Source organism: Poecilia mexicana, unplaced genomic scaffold (assembly GCF_051168715.1).
Source record: "Poecilia mexicana isolate PSO_F unplaced genomic scaffold, ASM5116871v1 scaffold_12, whole genome shotgun sequence".
NCBI classification, from domain to species: domain Eukaryota; kingdom Metazoa; phylum Chordata; class Actinopteri; order Cyprinodontiformes; family Poeciliidae; genus Poecilia; species Poecilia mexicana.
Genome location: NW_028263381.1, coordinates 13600121 through 13622058, shown reverse-complemented (window position 1 = coordinate 13622058; position 21938 = coordinate 13600121). Strand labels below are relative to the sequence as shown.

At 37.0% G+C, this 21938-nt stretch overlaps 1 protein-coding gene across 3 annotated transcripts in view; it reads left to right on the top strand.

Moving 5' to 3' along the window:
• pdlim5b (PDZ and LIM domain 5b) overlaps nucleotides 1-21938 on the top strand; it is a 37996-nt gene that overhangs the window by 14323 nt on the left and 1735 nt on the right. For 2 of the 3 annotated variants that reach the window (XM_014969612.2, XM_014969608.2), the window contains exons 3-10: nucleotides 1199-1350; nucleotides 10166-10199; nucleotides 10841-11364; nucleotides 14846-15000; nucleotides 16308-16332; nucleotides 18704-18864; nucleotides 20864-21044; nucleotides 21141-21321. In XM_014969612.2, coding sequence (XP_014825098.2) covers nucleotides 1199-1350; nucleotides 10166-10199; nucleotides 10841-11364; nucleotides 14846-15000; nucleotides 16308-16332; nucleotides 18704-18864; nucleotides 20864-21044; nucleotides 21141-21321 — 1413 coding nt within the window. Of the gene's footprint in view, nucleotides 1-1198; nucleotides 1351-10165; nucleotides 10200-10840; nucleotides 11365-12914; nucleotides 12938-13742; nucleotides 13770-14845; nucleotides 15001-16307; nucleotides 16333-18703; nucleotides 18865-20863; nucleotides 21045-21140; nucleotides 21322-21938 lie in introns of all 3 variants that reach the window. The other variant, XM_014969620.2, reaches the window with a different exon arrangement.

Sequence of the window (21938 nt, the reverse complement as noted above, 5' to 3'; positions counted from 1 at the left end):
AGTACAGAGAGTCCTTTTGGCAGCCAGCATAGGAGTGCAGGATTTGAGTGTGTTAAGAGAGTGCTGACTGACTGATGAAGTGCTTGTATGTAATGACAGATCAGTCATCACACCTGGAAGGGTGTTGTCCAGTCGTAACGATTTTATGACGTTATTCCCATGTGTGAAATGCAAGTCTCAGCATGGGGGGAAATTGATGGGAGATCTGGTGAAACTTTAGTCTTTACTCTCGCTTCTGTGTGCAAAACTCCTTTTAAGGCCCTGTTGAAGCTTCCATAATGAAAACCGTCAGGTGATACTTTGTCCTCTTCGGGGTTTTTATGGAGCCCATCGTAAACAGTTATGCTCTGCTCGCTTTTCATTTGCTTTGGCAAATCGTCGGGATGTCAGAAGTGTTTACAGATGGTTTCAGCACGTAGTTTTTAATATTGTAAAAATTTTATTATTTTGATTTTAGTCTGTGGAAGGTGCTTCAGAAATAAAATTCACTTCCCTATCTAGCTTTGCGATTACCCTCAACCTGTTATCTGATTCAAGAACGGCTTTGTTAGTTGATTGTATTAAATTCAAATTCTTTACAGACTATTATAATTACAATTTTCCATGCCTCCATGCAACTAAAAATACCCCAAAAACATTCGTGCGCAATCACATAAAAACTTATCAATTTAGGAAGAGCGTTGAACTCGGAGAGATTTAACTTTCAGCACTGAAACTTCCAAAAATGGACTAATTAAAGGACGATGAGCTGGAACTTGAGCTTCGTTCCAGACTGAATATTCTTTACATTATAGCCGAGAAGTTTCTTAAATAAAAGTTGCAAGCTTTCAAACCATGTGGCTTCAATAAGACTTCTTTTGTAATGTGTTTATGCGAAATTTTGTGGGGGGTGTTTTATGTACAGATTGTTATAGTGGAAATCCAGTTTTATCTAATAAATGTTGTGTGGAGAATAAGATTCCCATCTCATCGGATACGAAAGGAAAGGGAAAAGAGATCGTAATGATTAGTGGTCTCAAGACAAAAATAAACAAAATGTGCTTAACTTTAATTCCTCAAAGGTGTTTCTAGGAATGAAAATGAAAGTACTTAGTTTGAAATGGTGCGTGGAATTGAAGAAACTACAACTTCTTGCTAAAGAGCACTATGTTTTCCTAATCCTGGGCCTTACATTTTTATGCTTTTTGTTTCACTGCAGCTGACTGACGGGGGCAAGGCAGTCAAAGCTGGGATGAACATTGGAGATATCATCCTTTCCATTAATGGGATTTCCTCAGAAGGCATGAATCACCTTGAGGCTCAGAACAAGATTAAAGCCTGCACAGGCAACCTCAGCCTCACTCTACAAAGGTAACAGTTGCACATAAAATACACTTTTTTTTTTTTTTTCTTTTTTAAATACAAGTTTGATTTTTAGACTGTTTTCCTTCTCAGTTTATTTTGCTTTTGTGCATTGTGGCTGTAAAACCAACAGAGATGCCAACATACAGAATAAATTACAGATGGAAATGGACAGGCTGTCAATGAAAGCTGCTGGAAGCATATCGAACGGGATAAGAGGCAGACCTACCATAGGAAAAATCCATATCACAAGACATCAGCATTACAGTGACAATGTGACAAAAAGATGTCGCATTGAAATAAAAAATAACTTCTGTATTTTCTACAAAAAGATAAATGACTTGGCTTGTCTAAAATATATCTTTGAAGGAGTGGAGTAGTTATTTGATGCGGATCCGGTTGAAGCCATCTGCTGACAGTGGCTCTGTTCCTTGGTCTCCTTCTCCAAGCACATTGCATTTTGTACCCTTCTAACTTAATCAGGTGGCTGTGTAGCTCCTTATCACCATCGCAATCGAAAATATAACGAGAAACAAATAAACTCTGCCTCACTGATTATGCAGCCAAATTCACAGCAAACAAGGCAGTGCCAAAATGAGAGTAACCGATGTCAGTGCAAGAAAAATCTACAAAAATGCATGTATATGGAGTAAAGACTGTATTAGAAATCTAAATGTTTGTTTAAAAAAATTCTTTACCTAGTCAAATAAGTTTTTTATTTTTATTGTATTAGTATTTGAAAGCTACCCACCAGGAAATACCACAGCAAAAGCTTCTGCAGTCCTTTCATAAGGGTTCGGAGGCGTAAGCTTGTTGGTCATGTACATCGTTTGAGCATCATGTCATCTACTTGGTAATTACAGAAAATGTCTGCAAAGGCTTTAAACTGAATTTATGCTCGTGCGTGATTGGAAAGCTAAACGTCACCCGTGAGAGTGGGAAGAGTTCACAGTGCAGCATTATACTTAAATTGTAAAAAAAAAAAAAAAAAAAAAAAAAGGCAGTTTAATGCAAATTTACTTTGAGGTTCAGCTCCATTTTGGTCTTCAGAAGGTCATTTCCAAAGTGGATGTTTGTGAAGCCGCAATGTTATGCATATGAATCTTACATGCTACATAAAGAGGACATGAAGTACTTAATCTTAATTCTAGGTTATTACAGTCTGTAACTAATGGTCTGCACATGTCGTTTAAAGCTTAGCATATTGCAAAGACATTCGACGCTGCTCCTCTATTCTCTTGTTACCCAAAAATATAATATTCAAAGACCGTAAGCCTTATTGAATGCAAACTTTAGATCTTGAAGCTCATTGATGCTTCAGAGATTATTGTACATGTTGTTATTCAGAGAAAGCAGCACATGAGAATTGATCGGTTTTGTTGTTGTTGTTTTTAAGGCAAGACTGTAAAAAGGTTTCTGCCACTTTGCAGACTTCTTTTGTTTTTATGTTTTTATTTTCTGAAATTTGTATATGTTTAAGGCAAAAGGAGCAATATTTGGATCCCAGGCTCTATATCGAAAAGCAATTATCCAAGCAACCGGGCGTCATTGCTACCAGAACCCAGAAACTTAAGTAGAACCTGTCTCACAACATGTTCAAGGTGGTTTGGAAAACCTTTTTTCCTTAAAAAAAAGCTTATTGTATTTAGTCAGGCTATGTTTGTTGGATATAAATATTTGCTTGCTTTGAAGCGTCTAAGTTTGATGGCACAATAGAAAAGGTGAAGAAGCTCAAAGCTGGTCTGTTTAAATGCATTTAACAGAGAAGCAGCATAATGCTGCTGCTGCTGATGATGATAATGTGGCCTGCTGTTATTCAAGTTTAAGTGAAGTAATCATTGAGGTGGCTATATTTGAAATGAGCGAAAAGTATCTCTTGTGTTAGACGGAGACAAATGGAGCCAAAGCACGCACATTCTCCTCGCCGTAAAACATGTTGACGGCTAAACTCGGTCTGCTTTGCCCATCCTGCCATTCCATCACCACATCAAAGGAAAAAGGAGCCTCTTTGCTTTAGTCGTGGGAAAACCGTCTGAAAATAGTCCTGTCCCACAGCTGTGTATAATCTGCTGCGTGTTGCTGATGCACGATGAAACATCAAACAATTCTGGTCTCATGGAGCAAGTAAACTACAGCCCAATTACCCCCAAAACAACAAGGGTCTTGTTGTTACAAGCGGTGCGTAATTGTGGTCTGCGTTTTTGGTTACTTGCATTTTATTTAGCGTTTAGAATAAATCAAGATGATTGTACAAATAGTTCCAAAATTGTATAACCTAAATACGCAAATGCTACTCTTCTCTTCTAAAACACCTCAGAGATCGGAGAGTTGCATAACTGGTAAAAGAAACAAGCATTTCCCTCTGATCAACAGTTAATCCTTTCTTCTCTCTGTGAGCAATTTATGGTTTCGATGATCACTGATAAGGCTGCTGACGTTACAACTGCAGAGTGAGAGTGTTGGGAGATGATTAATGGGACAGTTTCGCCCAGTTATGTCACTTTGTCATAGTTTACATTCTCCAAGCACTTCCTTAAAAAGCCACTTTAGAATCCAAACCATCTGGAGGAGGAGTGCAAAACATCTGACTAGAGAGAAACACTCTTGCATTAATATTTATTTAAAGGAGACTGCAGGGACTTGATGTTTAAATAACCTCACACTTCATTTTTTTTGGATATGTATTAATTTCTCTAGTTAAAATTAGATCTGTTAGCATTCGCACGTCATATAAAATCCTGTATTGCATATACTGTGGCTTTAAACATGCACAATACTGAACATTTTTGAGTTATAACAATGTTATACAGTATTTTTGTCTTGTTTGTTTCACTAACTTGCAAATAAACGTCCAACTAAAATGCATATGAAAATCTGAGAGAGCCCAGAGCAGCTCGGTCTGTTTGACGAATGTTTCTGAGTCAAAGTAGGGGTAAACATGTTTTCATCAGAGAGGAAATGAACTGAGGAAGTCCACTGCTTGTCCTGCTGTAATTCCATTACTCCATGAAGCGAGTAAATTATAGCAAATTACATGTTGAGTCTGAACAAGCAGAAGTGGTCGAAATCCCAACAAAATGTGCCGGAATGATGATATCTGCAGCCCTATGTGCTTGCTGTAGTGTGAAATGACATTTGGCATTGCTGCTCTGTGTATGGAAATTATAACCAGCAAGGATAATGCAATGTTTAATTTGGCTGTTTGACCATTGGAACAAGCCTGTTTGTTCAGAGACAGGTCCAACCCGCAGCATTACTACCAGTATCCTGAACAATTTGTTAGTACAAACTTATGACCTTTTATCAAAACCTCCTGCATTTAGCCTTTTTTTACAGATACATCCACAAAAACTTAATAATTTGTTTGAAACAATTCGTCATCTGTTCGGAAATGGAGACATCACAGGTAAAAAGTAACTTTGTTGTGAATTAGGAGAAAACTAAATTCTTCTCCCTTGATCCCAAAATGCATGGAGTATTCCAAAGTGGAGATTCCCAAATAACCCTGGCAGACCTGAAAGGGCAAAATGCATTGAAAATGAAAGTAAGTACTTCCTGTTTAGACTCGTATTATAGATGTTTTTTTTACGCGTCATCATTACATAAAGCAAAAGTGAGTCGGTAAGTTTGGAATGCAAAAACTGCAAGGAATACAAAAATCTATTTTTTATTTTTTTACAAATGGAAACAACATAACTGAAACACTTCCAGAGATAAGTATTTGAACTTCAACTCACTGATTAAAACAACGACCATTTTGCTGTTTTTAAAAATAAAATTTCATACATCAAAACAACTTTAAAGAGCTTTTAGTGAACATCTTGGACATGTTCTCCTAGTTTCTGTGTACACGTTGTGTTCATTTAGCAGAACTGACTGACGTCTTGAGGTTTCAAACTCCCATTTCATTCTGGTTGTTACTATGAGCAGCAGTTTCCAGTTTATGGGCACGTTTTATTCTAATATCAAGGAAATCTTGTTGTTTAGCCACTAGTCAGTCACCAGATGGCTGTGGGAAGCAGGGTTAGGAAAGTATGATAATTGTTTATTTATTGTCTTTGAAACACACAGCAGAGTGCAGAGAAACGCTGCGTCCGTCAGGCAGTGGCTGGTTTCTTCTTGATCCAAAACCTCAAAGATGATGGATTAGAAAGAGTGAGCCTCACGGTTGAACCACATGCATTTATCTCCTGTACATATCATTTTCATTATTGTTTTTGAATGTTTCAGATTCTTCCAGCTAAAAATAAATCACAGATAGTCCGTGGAAACAACATAATTCAACAATTCTGTCTTTTTTTTTTTTTCCTGATATTTTTAAACCTGTTTTACTTGATCTGAAACCTTCAAGTACTGAAAAGTTCTGGATTTTATCTGCATGCATTCTCCTATATATCACCACATCCAATAAGCTACAGTTTACAGGGTGAAGTAGAGGCCACTATTCAGAGCCCCACAGACTCCCGATCACCTTAGTCAGATGTATACTGGCAGCTGAAAGTAAAGCAAAGAGGGAAAAAAAAAAAAAAAACAATGGGGGGCTTCTGGCATTATTTGAACAGATATGAGACTCTGCAGCTCAAGACAAAAGTACATGACAGGAGTTATCGTGCTCTCATGCACAACGAGGCACAAAGAAATGGCAGACGGTGAACTCCTTCCGTCAGGATAGTGCCTGGGACTGCTGATATGAAAGGCGCAGTGCTTCTGTTTGATATGTTTACACAATCGCTAAACATGCAGACAGGATGAAAACTGTGTTTGTGATGTATCCAGGCAACAGAAAGCGGCGCTGCTGCTCAGTGTTTACTGTGGTGCACCATGGCATGTTTCTGTCATGCATGCTGACGGTTGATTGGAGGTTTCTAGCACTTCTTTAAAACATTTAGACAGTGAGCTTGACTGATGATGGCTCAAAATAGAATGTAAAAAATGAACAAAAATGTTAAACATGCGTTAAGCAAATTGCTAATTCCAATCATTTAAAATATTAGGCAAGTTTTCCTCTTGCCGATAAAAGTTATGCTGAATTCTAAAAGTCGGCCCAAATGAATTTTGTCACGTTATTTAGTTCCGGACGGAAAATAAGTTTTGTGTATATAGATTCCCTTCAATGTTTTAACTGATAAAATTAGAGCAAAATCTTCATTCAATTCTAGTTTTAAAACAGATTTACCTTAAAGACATTTTTGAAAAAGTTATTTTTAAAGCCTAATTATACCTTGATGCTAGTTACCGTGCCACCCTTTTTTTTGTAGAGAATTTTTCACACTAACAAAGGATGTAGAAGAGACCTTGTGCATGAATTGGATGCATTAAATAAATGTATATTTATTGGAGAAACCAGATTTTAAGGCAAAGCAAGTTCATTTGTGTAGCATGTTTTATTAACAGGGTACTGAAGTTGCCTTACATGATTTAGAAAGAACAAGCAAGCAACAAATCTCACATTTTCTCAAGAACACCATTGTAATGAAAACTAGAATTAATTTGTGTTCCAGTTGTCTTTAATCAGAGAACTCTCTAAACAAATGGGGTTCAGTCTTGATTTAAAGGAACTGTGTTTCAGCTGTTTTGCAGTTTTCTGGAAGTTTGTTCCTGATTAGTGGAGCACACAAACTGTATGCTGCTTTTTTTTGTTTGGATCTGGTTGTGGGGATGCAGGGAAGACTTTTGTCAGAAGACACAAGTCTTTTGGAAGGTTGATACAACTACAGCACATGTTTAATGTATTTGGATGCAAAACCATTGTGTGATTATAAACTAATATGCTTTTTTAAAGTCTATTCTTTGAGCTACAGGAAGTTGGTGTAAGGACTTTAGAACTGGGGTGATGTCTTTCATTTTCCTAGTTTTCAGAGCAGCAGCTGCTGACTGTTTAGGCAAACGTGAGGACATTGTTGCAGTAATCTATGCGACTAGATATAAACTTATTGGGATATTAGTTTTTTTAATCCTAGAAATGTGCTTCAGGTGATGGGTCAACTTTTTTTTTTTTTTTTTTTTTAAAGAGAACATTCTTGGTCCACAGTGGTTTGGAGTAAATAACGATTGCTTGGATTCTACAATCAGAAATGTTTTCCTGCATATTTCATAACCCTGTCAAGCTCCAAGTCTCAATCTGCTCCAGTTTAAATATAGTAAACAAAACTGTAACCAGAGATCATGGCACAAGACGGAGACAGATGCCTGGAGTCACAGGATTATCGCGGGTCATTTAATTACGTTTATGGAGCCGTTTCACTCATGTTTGCTACCAAAACTTTTCGAAATTAAAGGAAAACGAGAGGCTCCTCGTATATGCCCAATTTTACTTTTGTAAAAAAAAAAAAGAAATGCAAGTTGTTGATCCACAAGCCTGTACTGAGAAAGCTGTCAATTAGACACTCCATCATTCAGTCGACTGCCATATGCCAGACTGTTTCTCTTGGCCCTCAAAGAGACACAGGCAGGATGGAAATGCGTCAGTGTGCTCTGCCCTCAGGCTTTACTGCTCTTGTTAACCTCCTTATTCTTGGAAGCTGCAGCTGTGTGTCAGGGTGTGTACACAAAGAAACATGCATTGATGAACATCATGAGATGCATCATCTTTTTTTTTCTCTCACATTTACTTGTACCAGACAAATATTAGCTTTTCCGGTAAAAGAATTTCGAAAATGCGAAGCGTTCTTTCAGATTGAGACTTGTTCTCTGACTAAACAATTTCTGCACCGGGGGCCAGGTTACTCAACTCATTAAACTTATTCTGAAATACCTTACATGTTAACGGATGAAAGCAACCTTTTTCTTCGGGGAAGCGTGAAGCTAATCTTAATGAATGTAAACCAAACAAAGCAACATGTTGCTCAATAACGGCTCAGTTTGAAGGCATTAAAAATGCAATGAACCTTTCTGGTTATACATACATTTTTTACAATGTCTTGTAAAAACACTAAATGTAACTTGAGGTTTTACATGACAGACCAACTCAAAATAGCTCAAAATGTAATTGAAGGATAAGAATATAGGCTATACTATATATATATATATATATATATATATATATATATATATATATGTACTTTGTTCATTTGAGCCAAAATTTAACTTTTTGCCCTAACTTGGCAAAATGGTGTGTGGCAGAATAACACTGCACATCAACCTGCAAACAATATGTCCTCTGTGATTTCTTAGAATGGCCTAGTCAAAGCCTAAGTGTAAGGGCAAATTTATGCCAAGACTTAAACAGTGATGGTGACCGATGCTTACGGTCCAGTCTCACACAGCTTGATCTGCATTGCATGAAATTACATTTTAGTCGCTTAATTCTCTGGTGCTGGTAGAAACATTTACTCAAAGCTGCTAAAGTTTTATATTCAGTGAAAGTTGGTGCAAAAAACGTATGTACTCGGAGAGGATGCTTCGAAATTAGCAACTCCATTAGGTATTGGGAAGGATAATGTATCAACTGAAGTCTGAAAGCGAATTGCTGAACTACGTGGTTGCCGTTTAAAAATAAATGCTCGACGTGACATGCTCTTTAGATGTCTACTTTTAGACACATTAACCAACATTTATGCTGCGTAAAGTCACTTGAACGCATGTTTGAGTGCCCTTAGTGTTCTCTTTCTGACAGCACTACAAGAGCAGGTTTGATTACACAAAGTGCAGGACTCCCACAGATCTGAATTAAACAGATGTGCAGGGGACCACCCTGTCGAGCGTTTGTTCAGTTTGCTCTGGGAATAGACAGACTCGGAGAGAATCCGCCCAGCTGCCCCATTCTGGGACCCTGATAGCAGATACATAGTGCCTTATTATTATAGACTGGGTTCTGTTCAAAACAGTCTGTGCTGTTTGATCTTTAGACCTCTGACTGTTTTCCCTGGCGAGGCAATGTGTTGCTCCATAAGCAATTACAATAATACATCGGTGCAGCTCATTGGAAAATAAGCAGGCTGGATATTAACCGTTAAGTGGAAAATTGTAAGTGGAAGCATGGCCACAGATGACGTTTGATTCTGCAGGGTGGGGCTGTTTAACAACCTGGTACCAGGCTCTGTTAATGCGCACCAGCTCAGTCGGAAAGGAAATGTGTGAGTTTGTTGTCTGTTGTCCCGATAGACAGGAAGGGAGGCAGGAGACGTACCACAGTTCCTGGTCCAGGACCAGCCTCTCTACCTCATGTCTGTTTTTTCGCTTTTGTTCCCTCTTGTTTTTTTTTTTCTTTACATAGGGGGAAAAAAGGGCTGCATTATCTGGAGCTCAGACCAAATATTGTAAAATGTTATTACAACCTGTCATCATTCAAAGTAGCCAACATTTTAAGTGTTTTAAACCGCTGATTCTGACTTATTTTTAACATAAAACAGAATGCGTTGTACATTAACAGGAAAAAGTCCAAAACACTGATAGAATAGTAACACTGCGCACTTATCAACAATAAATCAAAAGTGGGTTGAAAGGTTTGTTGGGTGTTCTTCAGTTTCCAGAACATCTCCTCCAGAGTGAGATAAGAAGGAAGAAGAAACGAGCAGACCACCCTGAACCTCCTTCACGGGTTTAAAATGGAGCAGCTGCTTCAGCTGTTGTGAAAATCAAATGCATACTGGACCTTTTAATGATCACAGGATCTAGTACAAGAATCAAAGTATAATGTTTTATGTATGTTTGCTTGAATTTGTGCCTATTTGACTGCTTTTGTTCCCTCTGCAAACCAGCCTTTAAAATAAGTTGGGCAAAGTAAAAAAAAAAAAAAACTTTAATACTTTTCCCAAACACTTGAGATTTAACAAACTGTACGTGTTTCAAGTGGAGTAACTCATATTTTCTTTTGTCTTTTCAGAGCCTCCGCTGTCTCGAAAGAGGAATCGCACAAGGTAAGGGAAACATTCATTTAGCTCTGCATCGGAGTTGAATAACACGCATTATAAAACCCTTCTGAGATTATGTGGAAAAAAAATGAGATGGCTTTGCATGTACGCATTGCCTTGCAAAAGTATTCACACCCTTTGAAAATTTTTTTTTGTCACTTTACAACTTCAGATGCTTATGTAAATAACTAGAATAGATGTGATTGATTAAGACAAATTATTTCATAAATTTAAAGTGCAAAGACATTTATAAATGGTTTTCAAAATATTTACACCCCAAAAAAACCTGAAATGTTTGAAGATTATATATATATATATATATATATATATATATATATATATATATATATATATATATATATATATATATATATATATATATATATATATATATATATATATATATATATATATTTGTGGTTATAACCAATTTGTGGTTATAACGTGGCAAACTTGTAAAAACAGGTATGAATAATTTTGCAGGGCACTGCTTGAGTTGGCTTGTATGGCAGAGATGTAACTTGATTCGTCCACCAGCGTGAGAGCACAGTTCATTTTTATTATGTTTGTGCTGTGAGTTCTGGCTTCAGTGCATGGGATTTTTGTGGATTTGCTTTTTGTGCATGTCTGTCTTCACCTTCATCCAGGAAGAGCCTCAGGAAATCATTAAGCCTGTGCCGATCACTCACCCTGCGCCGAGCACCACATACACCAAACCACCAAGCCAGCCCACTCCTTTGTACAACAAGACAGCTCGGCCATTTGGGGGCGGCGGCAGTGGGGTTGCTGCTTCTTCCTCCCAGACTGCTCCAAAAGTTGCCTCTATTCCTTCCGAATCATCAGCTTTCACCCCAGCCGCTCCCTCTCAGCCTCCACAGCCTCCCTTCGCATTGAAGTCGAGCCTCCCCGCCTCAGATTCGGCCGTAGTAAACTCTTCCCCCAAAATCGTCCCCGGCCGTTCTGCCTTCACCTCCCCCTCTGCCTCATCCACTTCCTCTAACTCCTCATCTTCACCCAGAGTGACGGCCCCCCCTTCCCATCCTAATGTCCCGCAGCCCTCCGTCTATAACACACCTATCAACCTGTACTCCAACGCCAATGCTTGTGAAGTTGCTATTGGACAAAGGCGAGGCCTTTTGGAGAGCCAGGGTCTCTCAGAGCATGTAAATGGGTAGGTTCAAGGTTTTCATGTTTTATTTCTGTTTCACATCTTTCTTAAAATAAATGAATAAATAAATAAGTGATCCATTTCCAGCTACTGTTTGCATTAGTCAGCAGGCCTGGTATTTTTGTAGCTCAAGACTTGGTGTTGTTGGACATTTTTGTGGTTTCCCTGACTGAAAAATTCATTAAAGCCAATATAACTCTTTATGATCTCCACCATATGAAACTCTGTACTCCACTACACTTCACCTCAAAATATTTATCTAATTTAAAAAGTAAACGGTGAAACCACACATCATCATTTGTATGCACTTGATTGCAAGAAAAAAAATAAAATAAAAGACTTGGCATAGGTTGAAGTCACACTCTTTGTATCTGTTTTGAATCATCTCAATCCCAGCAAGAGACAGAGCGGCTTGTTTCAGTTCTACCGTTGGAGGAAGTTTTCTGAGTGGATTGTGAACCGTTTGGTAGCATAGTTTCCATTATTATGTCACAGTCAGATGAAACGGGAAGATATGTCCTATTTGCTTTACTACTTCCTCTCATGCTTATGTAGATTCGCAGTCATCCAGGACAGGAAAGTCATAGGTGCTAGATTTGCCTTCTATTGAAGCACTTCATCCTATTTTCTCACAGTTTCCCACCCCCTCTTTGCACAAGATTTAATGGAGCCAATGGTAGAAAGCAAAGAGCCAACGTTGTGATATTTAGCAAAATTAAGTTTTGGATGTAAACCACACAGCTGCAGCATTACTGTGAGCACACTTTGGTTTTTCAGCTGCATGAACCAAAAAAGGGAACTGGCAACAACATTGAGGACATTTTTTATTGTGTTTGGAGCAAAGAATCTGATTGTGGTGTAATAAAATAGAAGATCTATTATTTACTTTCATATTTAATTGTCAACAGTTTTTTTTCATATGGTTAACCAGGCATTAGATATTTATGTTACAATCTTGACTAAAATTTTACAGTTTCACTATATCAAGGCTTCAGTCATCTTAAACAGGAGTGCATGTGGTTTATTTGGCTTTGCTCTTGAAGTTTCCACACCATGACTGTTGTTTCTAATCTCTGAAAAATATTTCTAAAGCCACAAATTTGTCTTTATTGTCATATTTCAGCAACCAGACAGGCAATGTCCTCAAAGTGATGGAATAATTATTAGAAGGACTTTACAGTTGGATATCAAATTGATGCATAATGTCAACACCAACAGTTTAGCAAAGCTTAGGAGGACTGGACCTCATCTGGAACCTTTTGGCTCACTAACTTTCACTTCACTGGGCTAAAGCGAGTTAAAATGTCCGGATGTTAAAAATAAAAGACCAAACTAAAACAGTTTCAAACTCTGAGTCTAATAAAATCTAGTTTTACTTTTGCTTAAAACAGCTAGATAGATGTAGAGTCTAGTTTTTGTGTTTGTGTCCTAACCTGCATGCTTTGTTCTTTGTTTTTCTGATTTGTTTTTCTTGATGTACATTCTCTCAGGATGTTCCTTTTCCTTCTTGGCTTTAATTCTTTTCCATGCACAATTTTTTTTTCCCTCCACAGGATGAGGATGAGACAAACACCAAGTTAGTGCTATGATTGATAATGTGGTTGTTGCAGTAGCTTGTGATTACAGCCTCCACTTCTTTCGGGGTTATGATTATATTAAAGCATGCTTACACCTCACAAACCTCAACGGCTAACATGAGAACCTCGCTTTAAAGTAAAAACAACCCAGTAAATATTCATTATCTAAAACCTCCCTGGACACCAATTGGTGGAACAGCCTTAGATCTTTATTTATGCACTTTATAAGCATCTGTGTTTGGCATTTGCTTCTGCACCTGATTGGCTTAGCTGTAACGACTATCAGTTTATTGAAGGCTGGTGTTGCATCTGTATGTTTGCATTAGACTAAGGATAACGCAACATGTCTTTCCGATTGCATTCGTGAGGAAAATGGCGCACATGTTTGATCTCTTGATGATAAATTTGTTCACAGTTTGAAAGGGCCTCTGGATAATATACAGTGCATGTAAACATTCAAGTAAAGAGCACAGCATTATTGTATAAAAGTAAAAGATCATATTTAAAATTGAAAGCCCATTACTGCCACCTGGTGGTACAGCACTGACTCCCATTTACTGCTTGTTATTAGATTTTCCCTTTCAGTTTTCACTAGCTCTCGGCTTTGCTAAAGATTATGTTTGTTGTTTTTTGTTGTTTTGTTTTTTTTGGAGATTCACTTTATGAAATTTTATCAAGATAACATTGAGTTTCTTTCTAATAGTATCCCTAATTTCCCATTCTTTCTTCATTTTTTCTGTCTGTAAATGTTGGATTCTATCCGTTTTTTCTTTCCTCAATTGTCTTTTCACTCTTCACCTGCAGAACTCCACCTGCAACCACACCTAGGAGGTAACTGTGGTTTGATTGTTATTTATATATATATATATATATATATATATATATATATATATATGTGTGTGTGTGTCAAACAGAAACAATGAAGTGTTAGTAGTATTGAACTCAACAGAAAACAAAAAAACATCTCTGCTTATGCATCAAACCATAAACTTATTGGTTTTTATTTCTTTTGGTACTGAAGTCTAAAAACTACCTAACGGCGCATGCTGTATTTGACGAACAGGAAACAGAAAGTTGTATTCATCTGCTTTTGGCGCATTTATCACCAGTCAGAACCAAGCTAGCAGAAACTGATTCCAGTTTCTGGCCAGTCTGTGTTGTACTTTATGTGACATCTGGAACTGCTGGCAGGAAAAATATATAGCATTAGTTATATATTTTAAATAAAACAACTATATGCAGTTGTTTTATTTTAAGGGGAGGGGGGCAGTTTAAATGGCACACATCTATTTATTTAAAAAAATATGTGTGCTTTTTCTATTTATTTAATGAACAAACTGGTCTATTTTAGAGCATATTCAAAAAGTATACAACTGTGACACAAACCCAGTTAACAGAAAACACAATTACTACTATGCCACTCTCAGAACTTAAAGTTGAGAGCAATATTCTCTCTGAATCTGCTTCCAATGTTCTCCTGCTGCAGATTACATTTCCTTGTATTTCTCTAATTTTTTTGAAGCAATAATTGATCTGAAAAGTATAAATTCCAGTAATGTAGCATTTTTTTTGTTACAAACTGAGCAAGTAATTAGACACCAAGAATGAAGACTTTATACCTTCAGCCTGTTCCTTTTACAATGACCATGTTATTCATGTCCTGCATCTTTCTAACGTGGCCCAGGTCCAACAAATCCGAATCAAAGGACTGAATTATCACCGCATACTCTCAAGTTTTATAGAGTCGTGATAACAACTGGGTATTGTGATTTTTGACATGCAGAGACGCATCTAAAAGGTGCAGGATGCCAGCCCTCGGATCTGGAGTTTGAGACCTGTAATCTAGATGATGGCCATTCAAATCAAAATTCCAAGTTACTTATTTTATGTCCCGTTTTGCTGCACAGGAAAGCTGGTGTGGAGCTTGAAAAGCGCGCGTCCCCTCTGAGTGACGCCAGCAAAAAGCGTCTTATTGAAGACACGGAGGACTGGCACCCACGGACCGGTACCTCCCAGTCTCGCTCCTTCCGGATCCTCGCACAAATGACTGGCACTGAGAACGGTGAGCACTGACCTCAGCGCAAAGAAGTAAAGGGCCATTTTTAAAGGGGTGTTTGTAAGACAACCTTATGGTAAGACTGTGGGATAGTTTCAAAACATTTCTGAAATAACTTCTAGCTACTTTTTCTGTTAGGGTCATTATAACTCCACAGTAAATGTAGATTGCACTCGATGAAAGATAAGATGTATTTCTATATAAATGAAGCTATTTGTATTTTAACTGCGAATGAAAAGTGGTTGGTACCCATACTGTTATTTTCAAAATGATAGATATCCAATATCATTAAGTAGACTGATCACTGTTTTTGGTTATGTGAAATAAAATTATTCTTTTGTTTTGTTTAAATTCCCCAATGTTCAGCTTTTGGACATGTAAAGTTATGCTCTTGCCAAGAAGCACTAGCAAACTCCCATTGCTGAAGAAATTGCATCTCTTTGGTGAAATGTAACTTTTTCAGCAAGTGTCAGACTTGACCCACAAACTTTAAATACAAGCCAGGTTTCTTTGTCTGACCCAACAGACCCAACACTATATCATGATGTTGTGTCTTATTCTGAAGAGAATAAACTGTTTGCAATGGGAGTTTTTAAAAACTTATAGCAGTTCTTTAAAATGGCAACAAATTCTCTGTAGTAGATATTTATCAAAAACAATAAGATGTCTTTTTCAAAAGATCACATGACACTTGCAGCTCTTGATGAGTTTTATTTAACAGGACTGGGGGCAAAAGAAAAGTCTCTTTAAGTTGCAAAGTTTGCAGACCCCTGGACTAGACCAAAGAGTTTAATATTATGGAGTGGCTAACCCAATCCCAATGCCTAATCTAATAGAAACCTTGTGTGGCGACTTCAACCATAATGTTTGAGGTAAAACCAATTGTGGGCTGGACTGTTTACCGTGCATGAAGTTGGTTCACTTCACATAACACTAATGTGAAGCAGTTCTCTGCAGACCTCAGTGACAGTTCTCAGAGAAATGCAGACTGCATAATATTCTCTTTTCTCTTTTGCCATTCCTTAAGTTAATGCGAGATTCCAATGTGTGTAAATGTGTCCAGAAAAAAGTGTGATGTGCTCTTAGTCTTAGAAATATTACATGTTTTGATATTGTAGATGCTTGCATAGATTAAAAAATAAAATTAAATAGATTGCAATATCAATTGCAATGTTTCCAAATAACCAACAAAGCTAGGGTTGTTTTTTTGTGTGTGTACGTTTTTGTGTGTACGCATCTTTCATGTAAGCTTGGTGCTAATTTTCCATGTGTTGTTAAATTTATTGGTGCTTTTTTTTTCTTTCCTCTTGTAGAACAATTGCCAGAAAATGGAAAAAAGTAAGTAGTGCTTTTTCTTAAGTCTAATAAATGTGGCTCTTTCACTTTTACTTCTTTTAAAAACAGATAATATTGTGCAAAAGAATAAGATCTATTTAGCAAAAATACTTGTTGAAATTTGATCTAGATTTGTTTCATTTATTATTTGGCCGGTAAATGCTCACAAAGAAAATGTCCAAGATGTCCTGATCCAGGGTGGTGTTTTATTGTTTAAAAGACTTTTTAATAGAAAACATTTCAATTAAAGAGTGCAAAGGAAGGTGGTGTTGACCATCTTTTTGGTTCCCATTGCTGTTCACAGTGTAAACGTTTATTAAATCAGAATCTAAGCTCTTCAAGCATTTCCAACCAGTCACTTGATTAGTTTCTTGAATTTCTCTATTAGAGACTATAAAAAAAATAACATTCTCTAAGCCTATTGTTTTTCCTCAATTTACTACTCCTGTAAAATCTTTGACTTCTCCTCTGCCACCTTAACTGTCCAACTGTTTTCCTCTGTTCTTTTCTTCTTTCTTTATTCTGTCCTTTTGTGCAAATCAGAGTGAGCAAGGTGGATCCAGAAGTTGTAGGACACAAGTACAACAAGCTGAGAGACTGGCACCATGGTGTTTCAGCACGAGTGCTAAATGTACAGTAGTACAGTGCTTGTTTTATCTATTGTTTAATTAGATTTTTTGACAAGAACTGACTTCCGTAGTCTCTTTTTGTACATAAGTGCAAACTGGATAAAACGACAAACCACAATGCTCCCAATGATGCATGCTTAAAATAAAAGTCTACATTTAGATAAATGGCAGTAAATTATTTTTGCAGTGTGTATATTTGCAGAGTTTGCACATTCTGTAAATCTGTGCTTTCATTATTTTCTGTTTTATATTCCTGAATTTTCTGAACATATCTGTCATTTTTTTTTCCTTCTAATCTTTCATTTGCCATCTATTTTCTGAATAAACAACTTCTTTTCTGCTTTCTTCTCATCTCCTTGGCTTTTTTTCCTCCTCCTTTAACATTGTCCAGAGGGACCTATTTAATTAGATGCAAAGATCAGTTGATGTGCTTTTATGAAACATCACTGAACCATATTATCAAACGATAATACAAAAAAAACATGGTCAAAGTTTAAAGTTGTCAAATGTCATATCACAGAATTACTCTTTATTTAAAATGTATTTTCTACTTTACCAGCATTAGAAATTTGTAAAAAAAAAAAAAAAAAAAATATATATATATATATATATATATAAAATTTGCATCAGTCTCCATCTGGTTACTATTTTGAGAACGTTATAGGGGATAAGCATCAATGTATGTAAAAGTAATTTGAATTTTATGTTGAAGACCACACAACATAGTGCATAAATAGGAACAAGAAGATAAATGATGTAGTTTACAAAAGCAAATGCGAAAGATGTGGTTTTATTTTGAATTCAACAATTTACACAGCCTCTTTTTGTTGCATCTGCAGCTCTTTTGCAGATGTTTCAACCAGCTTTTTATTTCCTTTCCCTTTTTTTTTCCGGCTCATTCTTCTTGGTAAAGTAGTCAGATTATATGGAGGGTGTCATTCTTGATATTTTGACACATGTTGGATTGGGTTTACATCTGTGCTTTGACTGAGCTGCTGTAGCACATGGATATTCTTTAATCTAAAATGATTAATTCCAGCTCCGCCTGTAAATTTGTGGTCATAGTGCATCCAGAAGGTGAACCTCAAGCTCAGTCTCGAGTCTTTTGGAGCCTCTAACAAAATGTCTACATTAGATCTCTTTATCTTAACCATAAACTCTGCCCCTGCTGAAGAAAAGTATTCCCACAGCATGATGCTGCCAATACACTGTTTCACAATGGTGATGAACAACTGTATTGTGTTGTCTAAGATTAAATTGCACACAGATGGACTAGGTTTACAAATTTACAGAGTCTGTTGGTTGCATTGAGTTTTATTTAGGGGTAAATGGTCTGAGTGTAACTATATGCCATGCTTCAGATGTTTAAATGGTGAAAAAATTAGTTAGAACCATGTTTTTTGTACATCACAAAATGTGGAAAAACTTTTGCAAAGCTCTGTATCCATGTGCAATATGATTAACATTTTTTAAAGCATTTTTTTCTACATTTAAAGAATCCAGCCAGGTCACAGTAACATGTCTCTATTAAAATTTATTCCTGTTGGCTAATATTAATATTGCTAGTCTTTATTTTATGAGCAACTTCAACACAAACGGCCACACGTATCCGTTTGCAACTCTCTGTTGCGCTCAGTTTTTCAGAAAAAAAACCCCCACAAGCATTGAAAATGCGTATGGAGTTGAGTGTTTTTGTACCGTCAAACTGAGTGTGTCTTCATATGAAGTGTGTATCTGTTTTGTAGAGAAGCAGTAAACCAAACCGCTCCCAGTGTTCACACATCACCTGCTGCAAAAACATATTCCAATTCTGCAGCAGCACCCAGGAATGGCAGCGTAGTCCCTGGATCTACATTTAAGACTCCTGCTCAGAACAAAGCCTCCTTCCAAGCTGGAGGTTCTGCAGGTACAGCAATACACACACCGTCCTCACCACTCTACTTCTGTATCCACACACAGCAAGATGGATTTTGCTTCTTTCAGCCTGTAGAGGGCAGCCTCATTCTTTTACACCGCCGCCGCTATTTAGCTATAACATTTATAGTGGGTTTAATACCTGACACTAAGCCATTTAAGATTATGGGCTCTATAAAAACTGGAGGTATTCACTTAATGAGCTCAGATTATTGGCTTTTCCCAAGATTCCCTCAGTCAAATAGATTGTTAATGTGAGAATTATGGATTTTATTTTGTGTGAAAGTGGCTCATGAAATGCTGCGATCCCTGCCACGAGACCTGGAGCCAGCCAGTGCAAATATTTGCTCGGAGGCATCCATCATTATTAGTAATACTAATAACAAGTGCACCCTCATACGTGAACAGATGTGCTGTGTTTCCCCACCGTGCTTTCCTCAAGAAATGCCACACAGAGAGAGGGAGAGAGGCTGAGGACACAGTGATCTTCTGTTGGCTTTTATTTATCAGATTAGCACACAGGTATGAATCTCGTTCGCTTAAGTGGATCGCTCAAGGCTTCAACTTGTTCATTTACTCAACGTGAATGAAGTAATTTTCACAAGCTAGCCATCCGTGTCCATTTAAAAGTGTGACTTTGTCCTAAGTCTAAGAGTTGTGAGAAGAGATGTTTGGAACTGTTTGTACTTGAGGAGTTAAGGAGGCTAAAGACTACAGAGAGCAGAGTTTAAACTCAGTTAGTTTTTTTTTTTTTCCAGCAGAACCTGAAACCTTTTTAGACATGTTTTGCATTATCTTAAACCCATTTATGAACATCTTTTATAATGCAGTTGATGCAGAAATAAAATTAAAAAAATGTTAGGTCCAGTTTTAACCCTTCATAAAATAATAGGAAAAAAAAAACACTTTCGAATGACTGTGCTCAAATTCCTCACATTCCAATACTTGTTTTATGTAAAAGTTGGAATTGATGTAATTAGTTCTATGTTTTATATGTTCAAATTTGAGTTGGAAGAAAACCACAAAATCCCAAAAGGAGGACATTTTATTTCCCTTTGGCTGTATGTTGAGCACTAATGGACACGAAGCAAATAGAAGCAAACATCATCTTATTTTATTGTCACGGTTTTTCATGATCCCACTTTCTACCTTGATTAAATGTAAACTTTTTTTTTTTACAGATATTAGGAAAGCTGTATATACTGAACCCATGGCAAAGATGTGCAAAAAGTCACAAAATGCTAAATGCTTGGTTTATCACTGCGAAATCTCACTTTAAACATTTTTGCTGCAGTTCTTACAATGAGCTCTACAGAGTTCGTCCTGCTTTCTAAACAGCCTCCTCTTTGTGCCTGATGGCAAGATATTTGAGTGTTAAACATTTTCAGTAATTCCTCTAAATTTAGATTTGGACAATATTAGGAAAGTAGTACATTTTTGGACTTTTGAAATGTGGAAAAAAATAATAGGCTTCTGTGTCACATCATATTTACTCTCCAGGAAAACAGGATGTCTAGATGGCAAATTGAACATTTCTTTACTAAAATATCCATTTGAGATGTTAAATGTATAGGTATTTTTGAGAGTACAGCAGATTTAGGTAACGGTGATTTTGATTTGATTTATGAATATAGTCCCTAAATAAAGGTAATATTTTAAAAAAAATATAAAGACTTTTAGACATGTTTAAAACGAATAATGTGGCAATCATTATATTTTATGCATATGTAATTGGATAAAACCCAACAATCCTACAGAACTCTGTATTCATTTATTAAAAGCATGTTCAACTTTCTCACATTAGTACAGTTTGTTTTCAGTTCATTGTTTCTTTCTTTGTAAAAAAAAAATATATATAAATAAATAATTCAGTTCACTTGACTATTTTTGCTCAGGCACAATAATATATTAAAATAGTTTAACTTTTTATAGCTGTGTTTCTCTTTCTCCTCTTTTATCTGGAACCTCACCCTTTTTCTTCTCTGCTTCAGGCTTTTCTAAAGTGGGAGCAGGTCCCTCATTTGGGAAAATAGTCAGTCCTGCTCAGAAAGAACTGGACCGCCCCACTCCACAGCCACATCCTGAGGATCTGAACTCTTTGGTGCAACGTGCTGAGCATATACCTGCTGGTACCCGCACCCCAATGTGCTGCAAGTGCAACAAAGTCATAAGGTACATAAAGGCAGCTCTATAATGCACATGTGATGTTTAAAGAGATTTTGAATAAATGCTTTTAAGTCATTTACATCTCACCTCTGCTCCCATCAGAGGCCCGTTCCTCGTGGCCATGGGCATGTCCTGGCACCCCGAGGAATTCAACTGCGCTCACTGCCACTCCTCCCTGGCAGAACGGGGATTTGTTGAAGAGAAGAACCAGGTGTACTGTGTGCATTGCTACGAGCAGTTCTTTGCTCCCACCTGTGCCAGCTGCAACCAGAAGATCCTCGGGGTGGGTATAAAAAAAAAAAAAAAAAAAAAAAAAAAAAGTAAACTGTTGATTCTATTTTAGTGCATATTTAGTTCTATTCCATATACTATAAACTGGGATATGTTTTTAGAAAATAAAAACATGAATCAAAATAAGAATCATGATAAAAAGTTATCATGATTCTTAGTGTCAAACTTTTTTTTTTCATCGTGGTAACGTACTCGTAAAGAGGTGTAAATTATGCACTATTGGAGTATTATAATCTCAACCTAAAATGTTCTAAAAATGCAGTCTTTAACTCATGTACGTAAATTCAGTGGTGTGGGGATCCCACTCATCGAAATAGTTGTTTAATAAACAGAATTTAACGGAACAAGGTCTTCAGAGTTTGATCAGAGACAGACGATACTTGACCGTTCCTCCACGTACATTTACTCTACGTCCTCCAGAGCCCGGGGTCTTCTGTGTTGTTTTGATTTTTCTGGGAAGTTTTATACCCAGAACAATTTTATGCCATTTTTCCAGATTCACATTTCTGAGGTCAGAAACCAATTCAGTCAGTACCAGTACATTCGCAAGGGCTCTCTTGTTTTGCCGTCAGTATTCTGTACAGTACATGCAGGTAAATTGGAAGTTCA